The sequence below is a fragment of the Larus michahellis genome, chromosome 21 (assembly GCF_964199755.1).
Source record: "Larus michahellis chromosome 21, bLarMic1.1, whole genome shotgun sequence".
Classification (NCBI taxonomy): Eukaryota; Metazoa; Chordata; class Aves; order Charadriiformes; family Laridae; genus Larus; species Larus michahellis.
In genome coordinates, this window is record NC_133916.1 from 3,393,624 (window position 1) to 3,418,205 (window position 24,582).

General features: G+C 46.9%; 3 protein-coding genes across 8 annotated transcripts in view; 1 reads left to right on the plus strand and 2 right to left on the minus strand.

Moving 5' to 3' along the window:
* BLTP3A (bridge-like lipid transfer protein family member 3A) overlaps positions 1-6,165 on the minus strand; it is a 34,968-nt gene extending 28,803 nt beyond the window's left edge. Inside the window, exon 1 of the mRNA XM_074564085.1 lies at positions 6,038-6,165. Coding sequence (XP_074420186.1) covers positions 6,038-6,081 — 44 coding nt within the window. The 5' untranslated portion in view covers positions 6,082-6,165. The remainder of the gene's footprint in view (positions 1-6,037) is intronic.
* A 2,461-nt stretch (positions 6,166-8,626) lies between these two features.
* On the minus strand, positions 8,627-13,764 carry SNRPC (small nuclear ribonucleoprotein polypeptide C). 4 transcript variants are annotated; one of them, XM_074564449.1, is made up of 7 exons: positions 13,652-13,764; positions 13,384-13,521; positions 13,112-13,154; positions 12,524-12,632; positions 11,065-11,154; positions 10,301-10,405; positions 8,627-9,019 (listed from the first exon to the last, which is right to left on the minus strand). In XM_074564449.1, the coding sequence occupies exons 2-7, from the start codon at positions 13,389-13,391 to the stop codon at positions 8,895-8,897; spliced, it is 480 nt and encodes a 159-aa protein (XP_074420550.1). In that variant the 5' UTR covers positions 13,392-13,521; positions 13,652-13,764; the 3' UTR covers positions 8,627-8,894. The 4 variants fall into 4 exon arrangements, with proteins under 4 accessions (XP_074420550.1, XP_074420549.1, XP_074420546.1 ...); XM_074564448.1 differs by lacking the exon at positions 13,652-13,764 and having other exon boundaries at positions 11,065-11,157; positions 13,384-13,574; XM_074564445.1 differs by lacking the exon at positions 13,652-13,764 and having other exon boundaries at positions 11,065-11,157; positions 13,347-13,535.
* Positions 13,765-13,949: 185 nt separating this feature from the next.
* ILRUN (inflammation and lipid regulator with UBA-like and NBR1-like domains) overlaps positions 13,950-24,582 on the plus strand; it is a 33,656-nt gene continuing 23,023 nt past the window's right edge. For 2 of the 3 annotated variants that reach the window (XM_074564776.1, XM_074564778.1), the window contains exon 1: positions 13,950-14,277. In XM_074564776.1, coding sequence (XP_074420877.1) covers positions 14,120-14,277 — 158 coding nt within the window. In that variant the 5' untranslated portion in view covers positions 13,950-14,119. The remainder of the gene's footprint in view (positions 14,278-24,582) is intronic. The other variant, XM_074564777.1, reaches the window with a different exon arrangement.

The window sequence follows — 24,582 nt, forward strand, 5'->3', positions numbered from 1 at the left end:
TGGGTGCTTTGTGGCACTTGGGCACCAAAATATTACCTTGCTGAACAGAATCCACTGAAAAGCAGGAACAGAATGCTTTGCAGACGGAAAAGTAATAGCTTTTTTATCATCAGTTTTTAACTGCTAGGAGCTTTGTGGTTCCACGTATTTCCCATAGCTGCAACAGCTATTTTAGGCAAATTATCTTCTTCAGCAGCAGAAGTTTCCCCAATCACTGAAGGAGGATATTAAAGCAACTAAAGCCAAAATTGCAAAGAGACTCTGTCCCAGGCAAAGGTTCTCCAGAGGCCCCTTCTGCCTAAATCACTCCATGATTCTGTAGCTTCATCAGGCCATTCCCAGATGCAATTTCCTTGCTTTCCTCCCTACCCACCATGCTCTTTAAATTTCTTCCAGTTAATTTAGAACCAAGGTCAGGAAACTCAGAGAAACCTGAAGGGTTAAGTGTTAAGCGCACAGCCTAACCTGACGGCAGGTGTTTCTAAATCAGAGGGTTTCCAACACATTTTACTAACCGAATGTGCCATCACTTTGACTGTCACTGCAAGGGCACAGCTGCATCTCAGCATTCGAGCACGCAGTGGTGCCGCAAAACACTTCAGGACAAATGAGAATTAAACAGACAGAGAATTCAGACTGTATTTTCTTATAGTGATTTCCAGATTGCAGCATTTAGCCAAGAAATCTAAGCACTGAGGGGAAAGAAGTGCTCTTTGGACATAGGGAATTGCCTGCCCCTCTGTCTTGGGCAAATGATGCATATCTGATAACGTGATCTGACCTTCTGCCCAGTGCGAGACACAGAGCCCATCTCAATGATCCTTGAATGGCAGAGGTTGAATCCCAGTCTCTTTTCTGAAGAAGAACCACTTCTGCGTCTTGTCCCCACGTTTTCTGAGGAGAAGGATGGGTCCCATCGGGATAACACATCTCACTTCTGCCATCCTGGCCTCAGAGAAGCTGATACCACCAAACGGCAGGATGACCATCAGCTACAATGGCCTTTCTTTGTCCTGTCTTAGGCTGAGAGCATGTCTTTGACGATGGGGGCGAACAGAGGGCCGACGAGGCTGTGATTCTGTGTGACAAGGCTTTTGAGCACAGAGGCACAAACAGCTCCAAGACTAACGGAAGAGCTAATCCAGTAATGGTACAGAACTGGCAGGGTTCACATGGCAGAGAGCAGTTCTGGGTCTTGGAGCCAGCTCTGAATTCTTTGCACATGGCACAGAAGTAGCACAACTGCCTGGAAGGGGTAATACCAAATGCATTTTTAGGGCCAGGAAGATTCTGAGATTCTTCCATCCAAGTTATGAAATAACAACCCACAGAATTCTATGTGTTCCTACCTTGGCGCACTCTGCAACACTCAGTTTTCCTAACCGCTAAATCGATCTAGAAGAAACTAAAGATACATTATAGGCTTTCCTGATATTTTCACTTATCTACTAGCAGGGGTTTTATCTGTTGCAAGGACTAGGTGCAATTGCAAATGAAAGAGGGGAGGAGTCAAGGCAGTCTTGTCCAGGATATATGGCCCAAACCACAGGGAACTAAGAAGAAAGGCTCTACTAAGGTGCAGTACAATTTATGATGATATACGTAATGCTGTTTCGCGTACTTGACCTACATCTACAAGCATCAAAGTATTACATCCTGCACATGCTACTCAATTGTTTCATTTTCTAGGATTTTTTAAAATTCTGTTTCTAAAGCTCATCTTATCCAAAAAGGTGGATCCAATGCTGTGCTATAAGAGACAGTCCTGCCAACTTCTGCCATGCCTCCTCTTCCTCTGTATGACATCGGGATGGAGAAGAAGGTGACAATTGAAGGCACAATCGATAAACCTGGCTGCGCAGCCTTGCACCTGCCAAAGATAATTTGGCTTCAGCCTTCACTGGAAAGGCTGTACTGTCCAAAACGTTGCCCATCATTCAGCAACCTCCAAAACCAGGGAAAGGAGGAAACAAACCAACGAACAGAAGCAAAGCAAAGTATAAAATGACACTGAAAATGTTGCTCCACTGTCTTAATCCCTGCCACAATTCCCAGTCTTGCTCCACAGCAGAATAGCACCTTGCAGATACTGTCCCGACCAACACATGAAACAGCAACTGAGATCTTCTGTGTCTCTTAATCCGGTGTAACAGACTGGGAACAAAACAGAGCGAAAACCCCTGTGGCACTCATGTACTTCATAACCTCAGAAATGAAGGGCCTCTGCACACGTCAGTCCCTGTTTACAAGCATGGCTCTAGCCAAGGCAAAACCACCAGCCCAGTATTCCCCTGTTTCTGTTGCGCACATCTGTTATCAACTGGGCCAGCTGCCTGGACTGGTGACTCAAGCACGACATTCTTTCCTCTGCAAACAGGTTTCATTTCCCACACGCTGGTTCTCCTTTGTATTTTCCCAGTGGTAATCCTGGTGTTACCTCAACCAGCTTTTCTCTCTCATTTCTCCCCTGCTTCTTTCTCACCCTGCTTTCAGAGATTCCTGAAGTTCCTCCTCAGCTGCGGTTCACCAGAGCTCCTGTCAAATCTAGATATGCTTGTGGTCTCCTTCCCCTGCATTCAGACCTGCCCCAGAACCTCACCCCAGCTCCTCTGCTCACACCAGCTTTTATTTCTTTCAGAGGCTTCTGACTCAGTGGCTCTTTCCCATCAGCCCTTTAGAATTGAAGCAAGCAAAGCTATTATCTGATTATTTCTCCACCTAACTTTTAGCCTTTTCCAAACAGAATTACATGTTGCATTTCCTCTGGAAAGGAGGTAACATGCGCAATTAAGGTCTATTAAAGCCTATTGCTCCACGAGCTCACATGTTTTGACACATGTAAAAAAGAAAATCTCACAAAGCAGTTGTCAGATGCAGCAGTGGATAAATGCATCCTAATGAAATTAAATAAAAATAATTTTGATAAGGATTTCTACTGCAGTGCTGAGAACTTAAATCCTGAAGCGTTACATGAAGTAAATTTGGGCAGTTTGGCTTGCCACGGTTTCCCTGTTTACCAAATGGGGATAAACACCACCTTCGTAACACCTTGAGATCAAGCGTCTACTACAGCTGCACTGAGCACTATTAAAATTAATTAAATAAATAAAAATAGGGCACTTTCAAACAAAACCAGAAAGAGGTAAAGGCAAAACACTGTTCTATTTTAAAGCAACAGAGGTGCTTCCATAAATAATTACGGGCTGGTAAACACACCCAAAGTACAGCTCTTGTTATACAGCCTCGGAGGAGTTCAAACCAAACTCAAGTTCAAACACGCAGCGAGCAGCTGAGGCTTCAGACAGCTCGTAGGGAGAGCCCTTTGTTCCAGCTGTAACGGTTTGATGGTTGGTTATAAACATTCTCCTGCAGAATCTGCCTCCCCACTACTGCAGCCATGTGCCAGTGGAGAAGAACCAAAAAGTGAAACCACCTAACCTGTTTTCTTCTCCAAGCTAAATATAGGACAAAAGAGTGAAAAGCACAGATGGTGAAAGCACTGCAAGTTTTTAGGCTCTTCTGCTCTAGGAATTTAAGCTGCTAAAGCACAACACGGGCTAAGCCTTCTGAAATACATTCATAACTCAGCTCTGTCACCGGTGGCAAAGCCCAGCTTTACAGATCACCGCAAGTGACCACTGTCATCCTATTAGACATGTGATTCACTTAATCTGAACAGTGGGTGTGAAACAACTCTCTCATATTTCCCTCATCTTGCTGTCTCTCATGACCCTGCCTTGCAAATTTCCAGATAGAAAAGGAACAAAAACGCACCCCAGGCAGAAATGACTTCAAATGAAGATGTAACAAGAGGAACACGGAATTATTTCATATGCAAATTGAAAGCAGAAAATAAAGGCAGATTAATGATTCAGTAGCAAAATTCTTCCGGGCAAATGAGCATAGCTGAAAGAAAGACCCAAAGGGAGTGTGAAGCTGAGGTATTTGGAGGAAACAAAACCGGAACAACGTAATCTTTTTATACAACATTGAAGTGCATTCAAAATGCAGTTCTGCAAAACATCCACAATAGTTATGCAAGAGAGGGGCAGGATCAGACCAACCACCCCAAATGACAGAGTAGCTCCACCTAGTAGGTAAACAGGTAAAGTTCCAGAATTTTTGTAACTCCTTGGCACTGCACAAGGAGAGAGACACAGGTGAACACTAACAACTGACCCAATCAGAGGGGGGAAAAAGGGCACTTTCAGCAGGAATGTGTTGTAACAGTGCAAGATAAGGCAGACTGAAAAGCAATATTAAGTAAAAGCACCCACAAGAAAAGTGTATTTACCTAAAAAAAGAGAACTGTCCATAAGCAAAATGCACACCCCCTTTCATCCTAGGAGGAGTGGTACATAGGAATAAAGCCCAGCTCTATTTCAGCCTCCATTAATAACTGCTCTCATCTACCTCTCCTTGTTATAAATACTTCAGTGCCTCCTGACAAGACGACTGAATCCATAACGAGCATGACATGCCGATTTGAGGTGGAACGAGACAGAAAGCTCAGAGATTTGTGATGTCAGGTCTAGCAGAAATTCATTTAAATTAGCGCACTGAACGGATCAAGCAGCAGGCTCTATTACACTCCTTTTTGGTACAGCGCCTGGAAACTAGAGTACTGAGCAACTAGTGACTCAGAACCGCCGCAGACAGACGCTTTATTAAGGAGTATGACTGCTCGCTTAAAGTTTGCGGGGATTCTCATGAGGTTCCAGAAACTCTCAGGATTTACTACCAGCCTCAGAAAGCAAAGGTTCCCAGGTCTTAATTCCTTGCTCTGGCACTGACACTATGTAACCCCAGACAGGTCACTCGCTTTGTATCTGAGCTTTGCCACCAGGAAAAATGGAAAGGACTTGATCATCCACAGCTCGTAAAGCACACAGAGGAAAAGCACTGTGCCTTCACCAGGATCCTCAGACACTTGCCACCTTTATATTTCATCATATTATTCTGATCTTTCAGCAATGCAGAGGGAGGATGTGCCTGTGGCCACGAGATAACACAAGAACCGCTAGCTCTCATGCAGCTTTTTTCTTTCAAAGGAGAGGGCAACTGAGGCACCAGGACTTGCCCAAGGTCAACACCCCAGTCAGTGACAGAGCCACAGCTGAAGCTGTATTCACTGACTCACAGTCTCACACATGAAGCACCAGATGATCGTCTTCCTCAATGCACCTTCTAGTGCCTTTAATGCACTTCATTGAAAATGACGAAACGTCAACGAAAATGAAAGCCCAGTGCCTGAGCGTGTGCTATGTGTATCAAGTATTACCGCATTCCTTCTCGCCCTCGGTACCTTCCACTGTTTATATTCTGTCCTCTCTTGAGCTTTTATCCACGCACACCCTCTACCAGCCGAGCAGGAGCCGCTGTTGGAGGCAGCCCAGGCCTACAACTGCCTCCAAGGGTGGACAAACGCAGACCCCAGGAACACACACCCGGCCGGCCCTTTCCCTGCACCACGGCAAGACCGGCAGCGGCAGGAACCGGTCTGGGCTGGAAACCTCCTCGGCAGCCCCGCCGCACAGAGCGGCCACCGGCCCTGAGGACGGAGGAGCCGGAGCCCGGCAGGACGCGGCCCTGAGGGAAGGGCGGCAGGGCTCGCTCCTCCCGGGCGCTCTGCTCCCCGAGCGCCACAGCCCCGGGGCCTCGGACCCCTCCGGGCCCTCGGACACTCCCCCCGCCCAGGTCCCACAGACCCTCCTCGGCCCCACAGCCTTGGGCTATCACAGCACTCCCCCCCGGGGCCCTCAGACGCCCTCCCCAGGCCCCACGGACCCTGCTCGGCCCCACAGACGACACCCCCCCCGGGCACTCAGATGCTTCACAGCCCCGGGCCCTCAGAACCCCCTCGGGCCCGGCAGCTCCCCAGCAGGGCTGCCAGCCGAGCCCCACATGCCCCCGGTTCCCAGGCCCCCCAACAGCCCCTCAGGCCCAGGCCCTCAGCCACCGCCCCGCCTCAGGGCCGGGCCCTCCCTCGCCCGCAGACCCCCGGGAGGAGGCGGCGGCCCTGGCGCGGGTGCCTCACCGGGAGAGATGCTTCAGGATCTGCTTCTTGATGATGCCGGCCATGCCGCGGGGCTCAGGGCCGCGGGCGGCGGGAACCCATCGCGGCGCCGCCGCGCCCCGCCCCGCCCCGCCGCCACCGCCTCCTCCCGCCGGCCCCCGCGCGCCGCCGCCGCCCCGCAGCGCCCCCTGGCGGCCCGCGCCGCAGCCGCGCTCCGGGAATCCGCCACACACGGGACCCCCCCTCGGGAATCCCTCACGCACGGGAGCCCCCCAGGCCACGGGAACCCCCCTGGACCTCCCCCCGAGACCTCCCCCCGGGACTCCCCTTCCCCCGGGACCCCCTCCTCCCCCCGGGACCCTCCCTCCCACAGGACAACCCCCCTACGCACCCCTCCTTCCATGCACACACACCCCCCCTCCCCGGGACCCTCTATCCCACGGGACCCCCCAACCCAGGAACCCCACACACGGGGACACCCCCCCTCCCAGGACCTCCCCATCCCAAGAGACCCCCCAATAAGGGAAACCCCACACAGGACGTCCCCCCGGGATGCCCACTCCCACGGGACCCCCTCATCCCCCCACGGGACCCTCCCCCTGGACACCCCGGTTCCTCCCCCCCCCCCCGGTGCTAAAGGCAAGGCAAGAAGCACCAAGGAGAAGCCTGCGGGTGAGGGCGTCAGCGATTTTAAGCCCGTTTTAATTATGGGTTTTTTGCCTCTTCAATAAGGTTGTTTTGTCACGCGCTCGGGCCTGCGGTCGGAAATCCAGACATGGAACTGCTTGGTTTCACACTTCTCTGTATTGCTCCTTCCTACGACTATCCCAGGTCAGGCAAAAATAAGTTTATTTAAAAGAGGCACTCACACAACAAAAATAAAATGGTAAATATAAAACGATGCAGCCAGTGAAGCTGCTGAATGGAAAAAAATAATCTGGGTTTCAAGCAGTTTCTGTGCCCGTTGATGTTCGCATTGTAACTCTGATGGGTGACGATGATTACTGATCAGGGAGATACATTCACCTTCTGAGATATGCGCTGGTACCATCATTTCAGCTCCTTGCAACACTCCTGGTGTGAGATGTTGGCAGAACCTGTGGCGGGGGATGAAGCTGCTCCGCGATCCCTTTGCTGCCGGGCATAGGGAAGCCCCCAGCAGCCACATCCCCCGCACGGGCAGAGCTGGGTGCTGCAGACAGCTATCTACTGGTACAGTTTGTTGTAGAAACATCCTCTAACTTTTACCTCATCTCAATGTTTGTTGAATGCAGCAATTAAGTATCGAACTATTAAATATTTGATGTCTCAGCTACACCACATTTACAGGAGATTGTTGAAGGTACACAAGCTCCTAAAAAGCTTCACAGGCTGCAAGTGCCAGGGGTGTTCAGCCTGGAGAAGAGAAGGCTCCGGGGAGACCTTCCAGCCCCTGCCAGTCCCTAAAGGGGCTCCAAGAAAGCTGGGGAGGGACTCTGGAGCAGGGAGGGGAGCCATGGGATGAGGGGGAACGGTTTTACACTGGAAGAGGGGAGATTTAGCTGAGATCTGGGGAAGAAATTGTTTGCTGTGAGGGCGGTGAGCCCCTGGCCCAGGTTGCCCAGAGAAGCTGTGGCTGCCCCATCCCTGGAGGGGTTCAAGGCCAGGTTGGACGGGGCTTGGAGCAACCTGGGCTGGTGGGAGGTGTCCCTGCCCGGGGCAGGGGGTGGCACTGGGTGGGCTTTAAGGTCCCTTCCAACCCGAACTGTTCCATGATTCTATGAAATAGAATCTCCTCTAAATGACTGGACTGTCCTGTCCCATAGCAGAGAGCAACTTGGAAAAGGAGCCCTCACAGTTCTGCTAACCAAACACTTTCTTGTAAGATGCAAATCACTCCCACGCTTTCATATTAGATGCAAATATGTCAAGAATGAGCTGGACACTTCTGCGGACTGAAATAGATGACAACCGACACGCACAGAGCAGCCGGTTATGCAAACAGAATAAATTCTTTTAGTTCAATTGGAATTGTGCACCTGCATTACATACGGCTCATCAAAACCAAAATCCTTTTAATAAACGAAAGGGCCTGGGATATGTTTTCAACAGCACATCCCTTTTTGCTAAGGAGGGAACTGAGCGTTAACAACTACTGACTCAACAACTCCAATAGCGTAATTAAATGTATCCACACAAACGTCCCAGTAGCAGCAGAAAATCAGAAATGTGTTTGGCAGCATCCAAACAATTACTCTAAGAAGTAGCCTTTCAACAGCATCTCTTTGCTTCCCTCAATGGAAAATCAACATTTTAATAAATTCATCCTGTTTTGTGCTAGTAAGGTGACTTAATGTTGCAGTCTCCCCAGTTAGAGACATCACTGCAGTCTTTTCAGATGTCACCTCTTTTGGCTTTTTTATTAAGGCGTATGTTTTGGAACAAAAAAAAAATCAAAATGCAGATGCTAATACATTTCTAAATTGGTATGACATGAAAAAGAGAGACTACCTAAGGACTAAAGAGAAAAAAAAACTGAAAAATTCTGTGCAAGACAGGTAGAGAGGGAACAAAGAAAAGTGACTGCCAGGCAGAAAACCCACACACAGAGCAAGGCTCAGATTCTCCATATGTAAACCAGCATCAAATGTTTTATTGTTGTGTTTTATGATTCAATGGGGGGAAAAAAAAAACAAATAAAAAACCAGCAAAAAAACCCAGAGCAGGTACAAAAGCATCAGTCCAGTGTGCATCTAGGTCAAACCGTCTGCAATCTGAAGTGACAGCAGATCTGCTCTACACACTGCTTTAATACAAAATCCTAGGGACGTAGGTCTATGGTATTTTATCATGTGGAAGATCGTAACACGAAAAAGAAAAGGTAGCGCCACTTCCACCTTTATCTGTCTGGACGGGTCATTCCCGGCCTGGTTGGCACCATCATGGGTCTGGAGGGTGGTCTCATCATTGGCGGCCCTGGCATCATGGGCATGTGTCCTCCCATGGGTGGCCTCATCCCTGGAGCTACGAGGGGAAAGAGAGGACGTTAGAGAAGAGCTCTCAGAAGCAGCAACAGCCAAATCACACCAATACGGCGTGCAGGTTTCTCTCTGCCACCCTCCAAGGAACTTTCATTTTAGAAGTGTTGTAAGCTTTGATCTGGAAGCTGGCTGAGATGGATTACGTTTCCCTGAAGGATATCAGCAATTAATAAAGAAAGAACCAAGTTCCCAGGTTATATGCTCGCTTTTGACAATATTCACTGTTAAAATTATTTTCAACCACTCAAAAGTGACACTAGCTTAATTACTGAATTGGAAAAAAGTATGAAATCATCCAGTTAAGCGTGTTAAAAAAAAAAAAAAAAAAGACTGGTGTACTTCTTACAGCCGAGTAACAGCATTACCAAGGAAAGCAGGTGCTCCACTAAAAAGCATTGAAATAATAGTTTCCATCCAACTTCTCCATTTATTTTCAGGCAGCCACTACATTGCCTAATATGGCAGATTATGCACGTATTTTGTGCCTTTAAAAAACACTTAAAGAACAGTTTCTACCAGCAAGACAGTAATTGCAAAGACACTTCACTACTTTTAGCGTGCATGTGTGTATTCCTCTAGATTTGTTCCAGTAACTGCTTCAATAAGACGTCCTCCGAGAATTCTTCAAATGCCAGTAAGCTCAAAAGCAGAATAGATCAGAGACATTTTAGTTTGCCTTTGCAATTCTGGAAAAATACTTTTTAAGGCACTTAGTTTCTCTGGAACACATTATCTTGAATCATTTTAAATAATAAAATTCATCTAGTGCTGAAATGTACCCCTTGTGCAAAAACGTAAGCATTACAAACACAGAATTCATAAACAATTAAGGACTGTACTGCTAAGACTAGAGGTAGAAAAGCTACAATTTACCAGAGCGTTAATTTCAGTTGTACAGAGGGACTAGTAACTCCCAACGAGTAGTAAAGGAACTTTAATTAGCAGCTGTAAGACGGCTTTATGTCTCACCACACAGAGATAATGCACCAGCAAACGCCCGTACGTAGTATATGCAAACTGAAATAGTTCCACAGCTTGACACTTGGGGCTGTCCATCAGGCTGCGTCTAATACGATGTCTGAAGTGACGCAAGCTATAAACTAGAGCGCATCACTACAGCTACACCCAAGCACTGCAGCTGCTTCACATTTTCCGCTGCGTTCCTTTCACAACTCTCTGTTGCCCAGCAAGACAGAAAATATAACCCAAGCATCCTGCAAACCAGACCGCGCAGTTACAGAGATTTACCCATTTCCAGACTTACCAGGTCCAACCGGCATCATTCCTGGTGGGGGTGGGCCCATCATTGGCATCATTGGCGGGCCACCCATATGAGGGGCCGGCATCATGCCAGGCCGCGGGGGGCCAGCTGGACACAGATACAGATTGGTTACGCATCTGGCTGCTTTCACATTCAACAACCACGTACAATGCAAAACAGTTGCTAATTTTTATAATAGCAATAAAGGCGTCTTAGATTGTTTTACAACTGTCTGCCTTCATTTTCAGTTCCAGCTCTGACTTCAGGCGCCAAAAAGTGAACTGGAGAAAAAATATTCTAGCTCTTATTTCAACTTTGCATACGTAACGCACATGAGTACCACTTCTCCAACAGCAGGACTCTTATGCAGAGCTACAGAGGTCTCTAATAGAGACATAAGCAGAAAGGGATCTCAGCCGTTTGCCAGCTGAAGTGCAAAACGTCATCAATCCTATTCTGTTCAAAGAAAACAAACACCAAACCAAAACACAACAAAACCCCATGCTGGAAGGTTTAATGAAGCTATCTATACGAGCAGAAATGAGGAGGCACACATTTCTATTAATGTACTCAACATCACTAAAATAAGACAAACTAGAGGTTAAGATAGTTGTGAAACACCCTTACAAAGCATTCTCTACATTTTGATATTCACAAGCTCAAAACGTCTTAGCTTGATTTCAAGCTAAAAGGACTTTTCTCTACAAGTCCAGGAAACATGCAACACAGCTTCCATCCCAGCTAAAAACCGCCCAGTTCAGACTTACGGATGCTGGGAGGAGGTGGTATCATGGCTCCTGCGGGAGGTGGTGCCGAGAACGGTGTAGGTGGAATTTTCCCTTGCTGAAATGCAGCCGCTACATTGGGGGGGAAAAGAAAAAAAAAAAAAGGAAAGAAAGAATCCCAGGAGAAAAACCAGTTACTAGGCTCAGGAAGGTCCTGCGTCAATCTTCCGTCTCATGCCACACGGTCATGTCATGCTGCGTGCTTGGTTGTGCTAACTCTGGAACAAATCCCTGGTTTATGCTGCTTGTCATGGCGGGAGCACCTAATATTCTTGAAGATAATTATTATAGTAATTACTCCAGCTGAGACTAGACAGCTCCTTGATGAATTTCACACACCGAACAGGAAGGCGGATGGGAGAGAAAACACATCACGTGATTTGCAGCTGCAACTTTCACCTGGGATCATTAGGGAAAGACATGCTGTCCTGAAAATGGTAATAAGGCAATGACTGAAGTAGGTGACAAAAAGCATGAAAAACACTTTATGTGAAAGGGAAGAGAAGAAATTCAAAAATATTGGAATTGACTAGGAAGGCAAAAGAACGTGAAAGTTGGAGGCATTGCAAGGAAAATGGACACAAGGAAATGGAATGAAACTGCATCAGGGGAAGTTCAGATCGGACATGAGGAAAAGGTTCTTCACTGTGAGGGTGGTTGGTCCCTGGAACAGGCTCCCCCAGGAAGCCCCCATGGCCCCAGGTCACGGCCCCAGGCCTGTCAGAGCTCGAGGAGCGTCTGGACAATGCTCTTTGTCATATTTGTCAGTTTTAGTTAGTCCTGCGAGAAGCGGGGAGTTGGACTCAGTGATCCTTATAGGTCCCTTCCAACTTGAAATATTCTACAATCTAAGGAAAGTTGCCACAAAGTTAATCTGGCATTTGTATTTCTTCTGACAGGGAAAGCGAGAGGAAGAGAACCCTATAAACTGACAGAGGAAACACTTCACTTTATTCAAGCCTTTAATAGTGGGAGGAAAAAAACCAAACCAATATCCCTAAAGAACTGAGGGCAACTAGAGCATTTTTAAAAAAATGCAAAAATACAATATGTCCATTTTCCTATTTTTTTGATTTCTTGTTCATGCTCTTTACGTAAACATGCTACTACCAAAAAGCAAAAATATGTTGTGTGACCTTGTACAACATCCCTAGCAGTGTTAAAGGCAGTGGGTGGTATCTACAGTCCTCTCAACCACAGCAAGGCAGTAAATGCCTTGCAAAAACTGCTTGGGCAGAGCCCCATCTTGTACGTGGAACCCACATGCTGATGAGTTCAAGACTCAGATTCTAAGCGAAGTTTTCGCTTACGATTCACAGAGAAAAGACTCATCAGGGAACTGAGGAAGAATCGACAAGGAAGAGCAGAAGAAAAGCAGCAAAAGGAAAGACAGGGGGAGTAACAGGAGAGCAATCACAGGTCACAGAAGGATTCGCCTTACTTGTTTTATCAATCAGGCTCTGAGCTTGCTCCTCCATCCATTTTTGATAGTAGTCTTTCACGTTCTCTTTGTGTTTTCGGCCACTGCAGTGGGTTTTTCTCACGGAGGGCTGAGAAAGAGCAGGTAAACCCAAAGCTTACATAATATCACATAAACTCAAAGTTTACTGGGAACTGTTGTGAAGTTTTAAGCCCATGCAATTTAGCAGTATAAAGCAGGTTGGTTTCTGTGCCCAGTCAGAGGACGGGTGATGCGCAAAACCTTTGCGTACAAACTATAGGTGCTGAGACTCGGCATTAGGTAAAAGAGGTTGCCCCGACACCCACCCAGCTGCCTCCGACTAACTCAGCACAACACTGAGAGGCAGCCACCAGCACAGGCTGCCCTTAAGCGCCAAATGTCAGCGACACTCAAATTTCTGCCCTCGTCGTTTCTTTTTTGGAAAGAAGCCGGGGAGGAAGGAAAGGAGTTGGGAAGGAAAGGAGTCAGACGAGTAGGACAGTGCAATACTTCAGGGAGCTTGGCTTTAGTCTAGCTAAGTTTCATTTTAACGCACTCGAGGAGCGAACGCAGAGATCCGGTGCTTACCGAGTCATGGGTGAGGTACGTGTCACAGTAGTCACAATAAAACCTGCAGAGGGAAAACTCTGGTTATTAGGAAAACCCCCCGCCCCTCGCACCGGGTGGAGGCCACGGCGCCGCCCCGGCCAGGCTGAGGCTGAGCCCGCCCCCGTCCCACAGGCCCGAACGAACGCCAACCGCCCGCCGGGGCCGCCGAGCCACGGCGGGGGGCCGCCGGCCGCAGGGAGCCCCCACCACGGACCGGGCCAGGCCCGGCCTCCCGCCACCGCCGCGCTCACTTGGGCATGGCGCTCCCCGCCGCCGCCGCCGCCGCCAGGAAGTGACGCAATCACTGCGCGACATCTTCCACCCCTTGACCTCCGGCGGCTGCCGTATAGCGTCATCGGCGCAGGGCGGGCCTAGCGCCGCGCGAGGGCCTGTAAAAAAGGGGGAGTTACGGAAAAAGCGTCATTTTGGGACGAACCCGCCCACGGCGGGCCTTGCCCCGCCTCCTCTATGTAGCGCCACATGACGTCACATAGCCCCGCCCACGGCTCATTTGCATACATCAACACGCGCGCGCACCGCCTCCATCTATGGCAGCGCGCGTCTGTGGGGGGGGATATGCAAATTAATCCTTCTGTCTGGTGACGCATCACGCAAGGCGCCCGCCCACGTATGCAAAACTGTATTTGCATACACCCCGCCCCCTCGCCCTTGCGGCTCTCCTTCCGCCCGCCGGCGCGAGGGGGCGGAGCCTGGGCGGCACGCCCCGCCCCCTCCCTCTCTCCCCGCCGCGCGGCGGGGTGACGCCACCGCGCTCCTGGCGCCAGGGGCGCGGTGGCGTCATAGGCCGCGTGCCCCTGGCGCGAGGCGGGGTGGCGCTTGCGCAGTAGCGGGCAGCGGCTGGCGTCGCCTGCGCCCCCTCCCCTCCGCCCCCCGCCGTGCCCGCGCTCCCCCCGCGCCCCCATGCGGCGCTGAGGCGGCGGCGGCGGCAGCGGGGCGGCCCCGGGGCGGCGGGGCCCGCCGAGCGCCATGGAGGGGATGGACGTGGACCTGGACGCGGAGCTGATGCAGAAGTTCAGCTGCCTGGGCACCACCGACAAGGACGTGCTGATCGGCGAGTTTCAGCGGCTCCTCGGCTTCCAGCTCAGCCCCGCCGGCTGCGCCTTCTTCCTCGACATGACCAACTGGTGAGGGGGAGACCGGCAGGGTGCTGGGGCTGAGGGGCGGCAGGCCTCGGGGAGGGGAGCGGCGGGAGGGCCCCCGGCCCTGAGGCGGCTGAGAGGCGAGAAGGCGGGAGGGCTGCTGGGGCTGAGGGGGGAGAAGGCGGGAGGGCGGACGGGGCTTGAGGTGGGGGGGAAGGCGGGAGGGCCGCTGGGGCCAAGGAAGGGGAAAGTGGGGGGGCCGCCGGAGCTGAGGGGCCAGCGAGGCCTGAGGCGGGGGGAAGGCGGGAGGGCGGACGGGGGTTGAGGTGGGGAAGGCGAGAGGCCGCTGGAGTTGAGGGCCTGAGAGGCCGACGGGGGGAAAGGCGGGAGGGCGGCCGGGACTTGAGGGCGGGGGGGAAGGCGAGAGGCCGCCGGGGCCGAGGGGCCGCCGGGGGCTGGGGCGGGGGGGACGGCGGGAGGGCCGCTGGGGCTGAGGGGCCGAGCCGGGCCGCCTTCCCCCCCTCCTCCCCCCCGCCCCGAGCCGCCTGAGGAGGCAGCAGGCCCGTCCCGTCGAGGCGGTGTTTGTTGTGGGCCCCCTCTTTCCCCTCCCCTTCCCCCAGGGTCGGTGATGGCGGGGCTAACTGCCGGTGTGGTGGGGAGGGAGCTATCATGGCAGCACGGGGGAGGAGAGGAGCGGGACGGGGCCTGGGGTTTCGCCTCCCGTCGCCAGCTCGGGGTTGTGATTTTTGCCAGGTCGTGGAGCTCGTCGGTCAAAGGGCTGCGGAGCTGTTAAAGAGTGACTAATTGCTAGGAAGAGGGGAGGAAGGGGGGGCATGTGATCCAGCGGGCCCTGAAGCTTTAAAGGGCGCTTGGGCGCTTTCTCTGCGGAAGGGGAGGATGAGCTGAATTCAGGGGTGGATTATGGTGCCCTGGACCCTAAAGCAGGCTTCAGAAGGAGGAAAAAGTGTTGCGGAAGGGCTGTATGGGAGTGTTAAAGCTGCCGCGGTCTCCGTGTGAAAGTTGCCTAAGTGTTTGGTGAAAACTTAGCATCTGCTTGCAAACTAGGGGTCTCTCTAAATATCCTGGCTTTCGGCGTATATTGCGGCTTCATAAAGATTTTCTGTCACTGCCCTAGGAAAAAAGCAGGTACAAGTTACCAGGGAAGCTGCAGCTTGAGAAAACTGTGGGAAATATACAATGTAATGGTGAAAAACAGCAACCAGGAGATTTAGTGGTACAGTGGGCCCAGTGACTGTGAAAGAATGTTGTGAAATTGCTGCTGTCTGAATTGTGGGGCTGGACTCGTTATTGCCACTTGCATCTTTTAAACCATGTCTATCAGCTTTGCTGTTGTGCTGGGCACTTAACAAAATGTGACTGTCTTGGTAGGTTTGCATCTCACTGATGAATGCAGGAGAGCAAGGTGTTCTCTGTTTCAAATATTGTTAAGAGACTACTTAATTAAGTTGTAGCTACAATTTTTTTCTTAGTGGTATGACACCAAATCCAGAAACCTCAGGTTTGAAACTAGAAATCCGAAGCAAAGGTCTTGATATCAACAGTTGGGGAAAAAACTTGCTTGGAATTGTTGAACTAATAAACAGTAATGACAGTTTTGTCACCTTCTTCCTTTCATCCTTCTCTCCTTCTACAGTTCTACATTGAATTATATTGGCAAATCTGCATCTGCAGAGGGAGTAAGGGAATAGCAAATAATACCATGTGCTTTGTAAGCTGATACAATGTGAAAGAAGGTCTCTCTCGAGGAGTTCAGGAGTTTGCTTTGGAGAAGTGCTTCACAGCAGAAGATGCTTTACCACTTTATTCACGGGCTGATAATATGAATAAAACCACCGACATTGCAGCATAATACTGTTTATTTTTTTTCCTGGGATGCCCCTGGGAGAGCAGAAAGCTTAGCAGAGCTGAACCTGCAAGTTACTCGTGAAGATACTATGTATAACCATAGCATTCCTGATTGTGCTGCAGAAGCTCTTTCTTTTTCGGGAGTATTTAATTTCTTTCGGAACTAACAGTATCTCAAATACAATCTTATAACCGATGGCTTTTAAAAAAGTCTTTTAATTACAGGTGAAGAAAACAGCTTTGATTTCACAGCTTCGCTGGCTAGTTTGGTTCAGAAAACACCAAGTTTTCAAATTTTTGTTGGTGTACTGGTTGATAAGCTTTGTAGATGTATGGGGGCATTTAAAAAAAAATAAATTGTTAAGTTGGTGTAATGCGTACAGGAGACAATTGGCACAGGCTGTAGTGTGGTTACTCTTAGAGTGGGCTTAAAGCCTGGGAGAGTTTAACCTTTCAGCAGAGGGAGTTGAGATGGGTATGCTGACAGGTGCTGCTTGTTCTTCTCGTGTGTTCTTGACAGGGTGCTGCTTTCCTGACCTGCACTATCATTTGTTGTGCCTGGTTTTGTGCAGTTTACAGTTCTGCTGCTGTGTTTGTGTCCCATTCTCCAGCTCCCACCTCTTCTTAGTGTGGCCGTTTGGTTATCAGCCCGAATGTCCTAACCCTCCTCTTGCTCATTATAAACAGCTGCAATCAAGACACATTTTCTTTTTCTGGAAACACCTTTCCTTTGTCAGATTGGGGGCCCCTGTGGAATCCACACTGCCCCAGGTAATGTTAGGCACTGGCCTAGTAGGTTTGGTTTTTTTTGTGGCCTAGAATTAGGATCAGGATCTTCTATCACTAGTCTGTCCTGCAAATAATTTGTCTGGATGAGACTGTCAAGTCACTTTTCCTTTGGTTAAAGGTATGGCACTCTTCTTTCACTCTATTTTTGTGTCAGGACTAATGATGTTCTGCAGGAAATGGTGTGGGAGCTCACAGCAGGGGGGAGAGAAGTGCACTTAACTTGGTAGGCTGAGTTCTTTTTAGCAATGTCCCTGAATGGGTTAATTAAGACAGACATAAATAGCTTTCACTAGAACCTTTTTCACAAGTGTGACAAGTTGCTCTTTGGTGATAATTATGTAGTCTCCAGACCTGAAGTTACTTCCCTGTTGTGTGCCTTTCATTTGTTCTGTAGTAAATAATCTGAGCTGTAATGTGTTTTGAAGGAATATATCCAATAATATCATTAGTGATTGTATTTAACACATGTAAAGTGAATTTGCAGGTCTGCTGGAATAGAGGAATTATTTTAAAATAGCTTGTTCAGCCAATTTGTGGGAAAAAATGAGTGGTTGATTGTGGAGCAATATTGATACTTGTAAGTAGCCTTTAAAAATCAGTCCCCTTCTCCAGTTTACCTGGCACTGCTGAATGTGCTTTCAAAGTTCTGGCAGACTTGGGGCAGTAGTAAGAAACTGGCAGCTGGTTTTATTAATAATATTGCAAAAATGCTTGAGGTAGAACACATGCATCCGAAGTTTCTGAGACTGTTCCTTGATCTTCAAGAAATACAGGTTAAACACTTTGGTGAGTTGTCTTTTTCCCTGTTATTTATTAAACATTTTCCTAGAGTTCTGCCTCTTTTTAATTACGCGTTGAGTTCTGTTTGTGGGCTGTTCTAACTTCTTAGCTTTCTGCTACATAAATCTGACTTTGCCCTTTCTGAGGGTCCTGGCTGCACACGCTTTAAAGGCAGCACACATTGTCACTCTTTACTAGTTATTTATTTATTTATTTTTCATTAGAAGTTGTGAGGCTTTAGAGTGAGAGGTTCAGCTTTCACTTTTGGCCTACAACCAAAAGCGAACTTCACCAAAAGATGTTTTGGCACCAAAACAGTTTTCTTCCTTGGGAGGAAAACCCAGGCAGTGTAGTTGGGGAGGGCATTTTGCTGCCATTGCGTCTGGGATGAAAATCCACCCTCCATTAAATGGCAAGCTTAACTCTCCTGCTCCCTTCCCCCCTGCCAGATGTTATGCAAGGCAGAAGCCCTGCTGCCTGCGGACCCACGCACATCCAGCACCGCAGGTTTGTGGGAGGGGGCTGTTAGGAGTGATTTTTGTGGTAAAGTTAAGTTCCAGGTGTCTACAGCTCTTCGGTGTTATGTGATAGTGTGGCCAGGAACGTGTCTGAACTTGTCTAGACTCAGTAAGTCTACGTCTACCTACCTAAGAAACTCCGTTTGAAAACCCTTTGTGCTAATGGTTTAAAAAGAGGGATTCTTTAGGTCAGAGAATTGATGCTGAATGAGTCTGCACTGAAATACCTACTTGCAGCCTCCCTAACACAGGAGCGGTTGTAGGTCTCTGGGAAGATGGTACCAGGGCAGACCAGACTTCCTAAAAACAAAAGTTAAGTGTCAGCCTAGCCCTGACTGCTTTTCAGCAATACGGATTAGTATATATCTAAGAGCAGAGGGAACTTTGCATGGAATGTGCATTTTATTTTTTGTTAACACTTAGTTAAGGCCTATTTCATAAAAGTCATTAAACTCCTCTAAAGTTCGTATGGAAATTGTATTGTGACAAGGAAGAGGAATTTATTTTTTTTTTAATTGGAGAGTATACCGACTTCGAGGGTGAGAGGCTGCAGCGTAAGGCTTGGAGCTTCGTTAATTCTGTAAGAAAGCAAATTAATTTGATTTGAAGTAGCTAGTGGGGCTGGATCTAAAGTCTATATTTCAACACAGTTGACTGAAGGGATTCGTAATTTGGAAGACTTATTTTAATGTATGTATATTTCAGTAATTTACATGTAATATTTCTTTACATTCTTTTTTTAGCTTTTGTTTAGAAAGCTGAATTTTTATTAGTGTAGTAGGTGTGCTTTTTAATTGAAATGTGTCAGATACTGATGGTTTCCATTGTGTGTGGGGAAAAAAGTTTTATTGTTGCAAACCCTAGACTTTTTTGATCTGGCTTTCTGGTGGAAAAAGGTCTTTCTAAGGTCGTTTTTTAAGGTAGTTAGCTCTTTTCTGGAGGTCCTCGATTTTTTTCATATGCTTAGAAGAATTTGTAGCTGTATCATTGTTTAACTAGTACTCTAAAGGTGATGTTTGGCATGAAAATATTTATAATTTTATCTCTGAAAACACTACAGGAAATCTGTAAAACCTCTTTCTATATTGTGTAAGATGTAAGGCATTTCTGTATACGTGTGAAGGGGACCCAGGGTGAGGTAGGGATTAGCTCGTGGTGAGACCGATTTTTTTTTTCATTGGAAATATGAAATTTTCAAGCATAGCAAAGAAAATGTCTTTAACACTTTCGTGCAAGTGTTTTATTGGTCTCTGAGAACAGACAGAATATTGCCTTTTAGCAAAATTACAATTGCCTTATACATGCACACTTTTATCCCTGTGGGTGAGATGTTTAAATTCTTTATATCAAATGAACCACCTGTATTGCCCAGAAGTGGATGTACTTGATTGGGAATCTAAAGACATGCTTTAGCTAATAGGGTTGGGTTTTTTTATTGCTTTTACTCTGACTTTGTGCAAGTGTTTAATTTTTGCTTTCTAGTGAAGATTATAGGATGCTACTTAATGTAAAATTTGGATCTGTGGATGAGAGCCTATCTAATTACACTTGATGTTAATGGTGGAGTATAGGTGCTATTCAGAGAAATACTCCAAGTATATTTAGGTAAGACAGCAGGACATACAGAATTTAACATATTGGACTCAAAACAACAGGATTCACTCACATGAGATGTCTCCCACAGTGGGTAACACCAGTAGTCCTGGTCTTGATTTTCAACCTTGCAGGTGTTTGCAGAACTGCCATTAGAGAAAAAAAAGGCATGCAGATGCCTTTCATTAACAGATTTTTTTTTGATTGCTGTTCAAAAGAAGCTCTCCAAGTGTGTATCAGGAAAAACTTGGGTTAGAAATGCTTCTTCTCAGCTCAGACACAGGCAGGTGCCGCATGTTGGCCAAAGGATGGTACTGGTGTGTGGGCAGGCTCTTCATCCCAATGTCCTCGGCTGTCCTGCGCTCACTGTATTTAAAGGTTTGCTGGTGCAACATGCCCAATTATCCTATGGTATGGTATTTTTCCAGTCTTCAAATAGTTGTGTGTTGTGTTTCAAAGATCTATGGAAAAAACATATCTAGAGGGCAGATAGAAGGACAATGCAAAGTCAGAGTGTGCAGCCGTAAGGTTTTTAGGCATTACCTGTCAGGATATGAATATTGAGGTGGAACGTGGGGCCTTAGCTACACCATGAAACCTTTGACTGTGTGATTGTATCAAAAGCCATTTTTGTTGATTACAGTATGACTCTACCTGCTTCGTCTGGTAGAGGGGTTCACTACAGCTAACTGCTGCCATTAAAATACCTGCATTTTATTCCAACCCTTACTTAAACACCAGCGACCCCCCCAAGAACTTAACTGATCTCTTAAATCAAAACACTAGTTTTATGTCATTCTTTAGATGCAAATATGCATCTCTTCTATTACTGATAAAATACTTCCGATTATAGAGCTAATATGGTGTTAGTTTTGTATTTTTGTACATTTGTGGGGAAAAAAGTCTATTCTTGTCTGGTCTTATATCAAGATCTCTTCTCTAGTTTTCATTTGGATATCCTGACTGAAGTGTGAACAAATTAATTTGGTTCCCACAGCTGTTTGAAGGTGATGTTTTTGTTGATGACCAGTAAACTAATCAACTGCTATCAGAGAACTCCATCTGATTTTTCAATAGATGTTCTGTATTGCTACATTTACTGAGTTTCTTCTCTTTCTCCACGTGTGAGAAGTCAAAGGGAAGGTAGGATAAAACAACAAACGGCAGGATTTTCTCTTTCCTGGAACTAATGAATATAAACCTTGCTTTCATGTTCGTATTGTCATTGTTGGATTTGCCACAGAGTTTATTATGCCATCGCGAGAGGGGAGTTGTGCTGTGTCTGCTTTACCTTAGAAGAGTTCAGGGGTCCCCGCTGTCCATGGCTTGCTCTTTGTTGTTGTCCATGGGACTCCCTTTTGCTAATCCACATTCAGATAAATCTGAGGAAAACTTCCCCCCTGCTCTGTGTAAATCTCAGGCTTGGTTTTGATACTCCTTTCCTTTTGAGAGGGCAGCGGGGGGAATTGTGGAGGAGGCACAAAACCCAAGACCTGATCTTTCGAGTCAATCCTCTGCATTCTCTGGAAACCTCTTTGAGTTAGTTCAGTACTCATCCAGACATCTGGTAGGAAAGTGATAGTGGCGGCTGGGAAGTCGCATTACTTTGCTTCTCTTCTTCCTATATCAGGTGATAAAAACAAAACAGTCTCGTGTTATGTGTCTCTACATAGGAAGTATTTTAAATGATCTAGGTCTTAATGTGACTCTAATCAGATTAATATTTGCAGGTGGTGACCAGTTGAACTGAATCTGGTGAGAAGAGTGTGGAGCCCTTGGTTTAATAGATCATTTGGGTTTTGATAAAGCTAAGTAGTAGGGGAGAGGGAAGATGAGGATTTAAACTCTTGATGGCATTCTTACTCTAAAATATTTGATGAACTGCTGTCCTTACAGGCAGAAGAGACACCATAGAAACGAGTCTAGTAGTTCTTGATGTACAGTCACCGAAATGCCAGAACAGCCTGGCAGTCTCTGAGCTGTGGCCGCTGCTAAGCGGTGTGTGCATGGGGTCGCTCGTACCCCATGGCTGGGGAGCAGAAAATAGTTCTTAAACTGTTTAATCTCTTGTGGCTAACGTAAAGTGTAGTGGATGTCATCTTAGTACATGTGAACTACTGCAGACTGTTGCATCTCTGGTGTCCACAACTGTCCCCTGATGCTACTAAACATAACAAAATTATAGAATTAAACAATTGAAAAATATTTTCGTGGACAGCTTTCATTTAGTGCATTAAAAAAATCAAACACCTATTCTCCAGAATAACTCAAATATTTGACCTGATTATTTTGAATGAAATCTACACTTTAAATATATTTTTAACTATGGAGCATACTATATTTGTTCTGTACTCCAAATTACAAAACATACAAAAATTGGGTGCATGGGAAATGGAAATGTAAGCGGACAATTGTAGCAGAAGGAATTGGGTACAATATAATTTTAGTCCAGCTGGACTGCCTTACATGCCTGAACTTGTTCTCAGACAGTTTCTGTAGCTTAATCCCCCTTTACTTTAATGCAGACAATTATAGATTGGTGACATAGTTTATACTGAGGAATTAGCAGTTACAGAATATTTGCGTACTGGCAGCTCTTGATTACTTGCCACTGGAAAGAGATGTTGCTTGTTTTCAATGGCAGCAAGTAGAGAGCAAGCTCCTGCCGTGACATTCTCAAAATATTTTACCCTGCACTAAAAGCTCCTGACCACCTGCTTTAGGAGGGCTCAGCTGCTGGGGATGGCTGGGTGGACTTGTGCTTGTAGCAGCATCGTGGTATGGATTCTGTCACTGAGGCCCCTTGCTGCTCTTTGCCAAGGTATAGTGCTCAGCCGAGACCCCACCGATGTGTGTGCATGTTTGTACACAGAAGTCTGCTAAAGGAAAGTGATTTCCTTTGGTGGTTTGGGGTGTGCTGAACATGGTGTGCCTCTTCCGTGGCCTCTCAGTTTCTCTCCTCATGCTGCCCCTGCGGAGAGCACAGTATTGCCTCTGGTCACTGCAGGTTTCTGTGTTCTTCCTGGAACATCCCACTTGTATTTGGAACTGGCTGTTTTCAGCTAAGACAATGAAATGTCTTTCTGTGGCTTCATGTGAGAAAATACATAAGCTTCGAATTAGCCAGCTTTTTTTCCCCTCCTCCCCGCTTCCTTCAGCTGTGTAAGTTCAGCTTAAAGCTTTCAACTTCACTCAGCGGTCCTTTTGGATCATCGAAGATGGTTTCCCAACCTCATGGTTTAGTGTAAAGAGAGGTCAAGAATGAAGATAACTGATACACACATTTTGCTTTGTGAAATGATGTCTGTTGGAAGCCGTTCACTGATTAAAATTCCAGTCCTTCAAAACATCTTGAGACTTTCCACTTAATTGCCATGTGTCATCTCTATTGAAAATGTTTGAATTGAAAACTCCAGGTAGAAGTGCTTCCCTGTGGTGAAATGAGTGTCTCTTCCCCCACCCCCTTCAGCTTGCTTTAAGGCTTTGAGTGAAGCATCTCCTACCTCAGGAGCAGTAGGGTAGCTGTTTGAGATGTCCTAGCCTGTAGTGTTACCAGTCCAGTTCTCCAGTAGCTGGGGCAAATAAAATCCAAATAAGATGACAGAGACTAAGAGATAAAAAGAGTGGATTTAGGATTGCCTCATTTGGATGTCCTCCATGTACGTTTTTAGTTTCTCCCACCTGAATCATGTAGAGATGTTCCATTATTTAGGAGTGAGAAATTATCCATCTGCTGCACTTTTTCTTTTGTTAATTTCTTTCTGGTTTTAACAATAGACACCTGATGTGGGGCACTATGGTGCCTCGTTACCTATTGCATTTGGAGAATGAGCGAAAGGACTGTAAAGGTTGAGAATTCAGTTACGGAAAGAGTACAAGGTGTTCTACATAACATATTATGTTCTTGGGATTGTATTGTACTTCTGTGTTGCTGCTCAGTTTTTGCATTGCATGTTTCCAGGAGAATAACACCCGAGTTGCTTTTCTCATGACAAAATATTGTGCCATATATGAGTGCTGAGGATGTACACCGAACATACATTACAGCTTGGGCACATGCCTGGCTTTTCTCTACCTCCACAGACGGAGAGAAATGTAACTTGTCATTCACTTTATTACAGTTGCTCTGCACAATGAAGTGACCGAGTCCATTTGTCAAAGTGCTTTTTACTTGACTTAATAAATGTCCTCTACTTACTCTCTGTGTGTGATCTAAGGGCTACATCCTGTGTGAAATTCTAAATTGAAGGCTAACTGGGTGCTGCACTGAGTGAGAAGTGCAGCCTTTGCTTTTTCTGACAGCTCAGGAGAATCAGAGCACTGGAAACTTTGACCTGTGAGCTGGTGATAGGTGATGTGGCTGTAGGAATGGGCAGGAGCTATTTTTGTGTGCTGGATTTTGAGATTAGGCTTGTTTGATTTGGATTTTTACCCCTCAAAAATATTTATTTAAAAAAAAAAATCTCTTTGGACCTTTTATCACAGAATTTATCAATAATGAAAGCTTACAGATTCCTATAACATTTATGGTTAAAACTTTAAAGTTGTTGCTTTCTACTGTAAATGTTATTTTGGAGTGGAATTCTTATGTGTCACCGCATACATTAGACAACCTGCACATCATAAGGGGTTTTTTAGAGTTCAGATCTTTAAGCTACTGGATTGAAAACAAAACCAAAATACTGTTCCCTGTGTCAGCCATGCGTGATGGTTGGTGGGAGAGGTGTGTGGGAGGGTTACAGCTGCTGGATGGCAGACAATTCCTCCAATTTGCTTTCCCTCTACCTGTTTTGAGAATATCTGT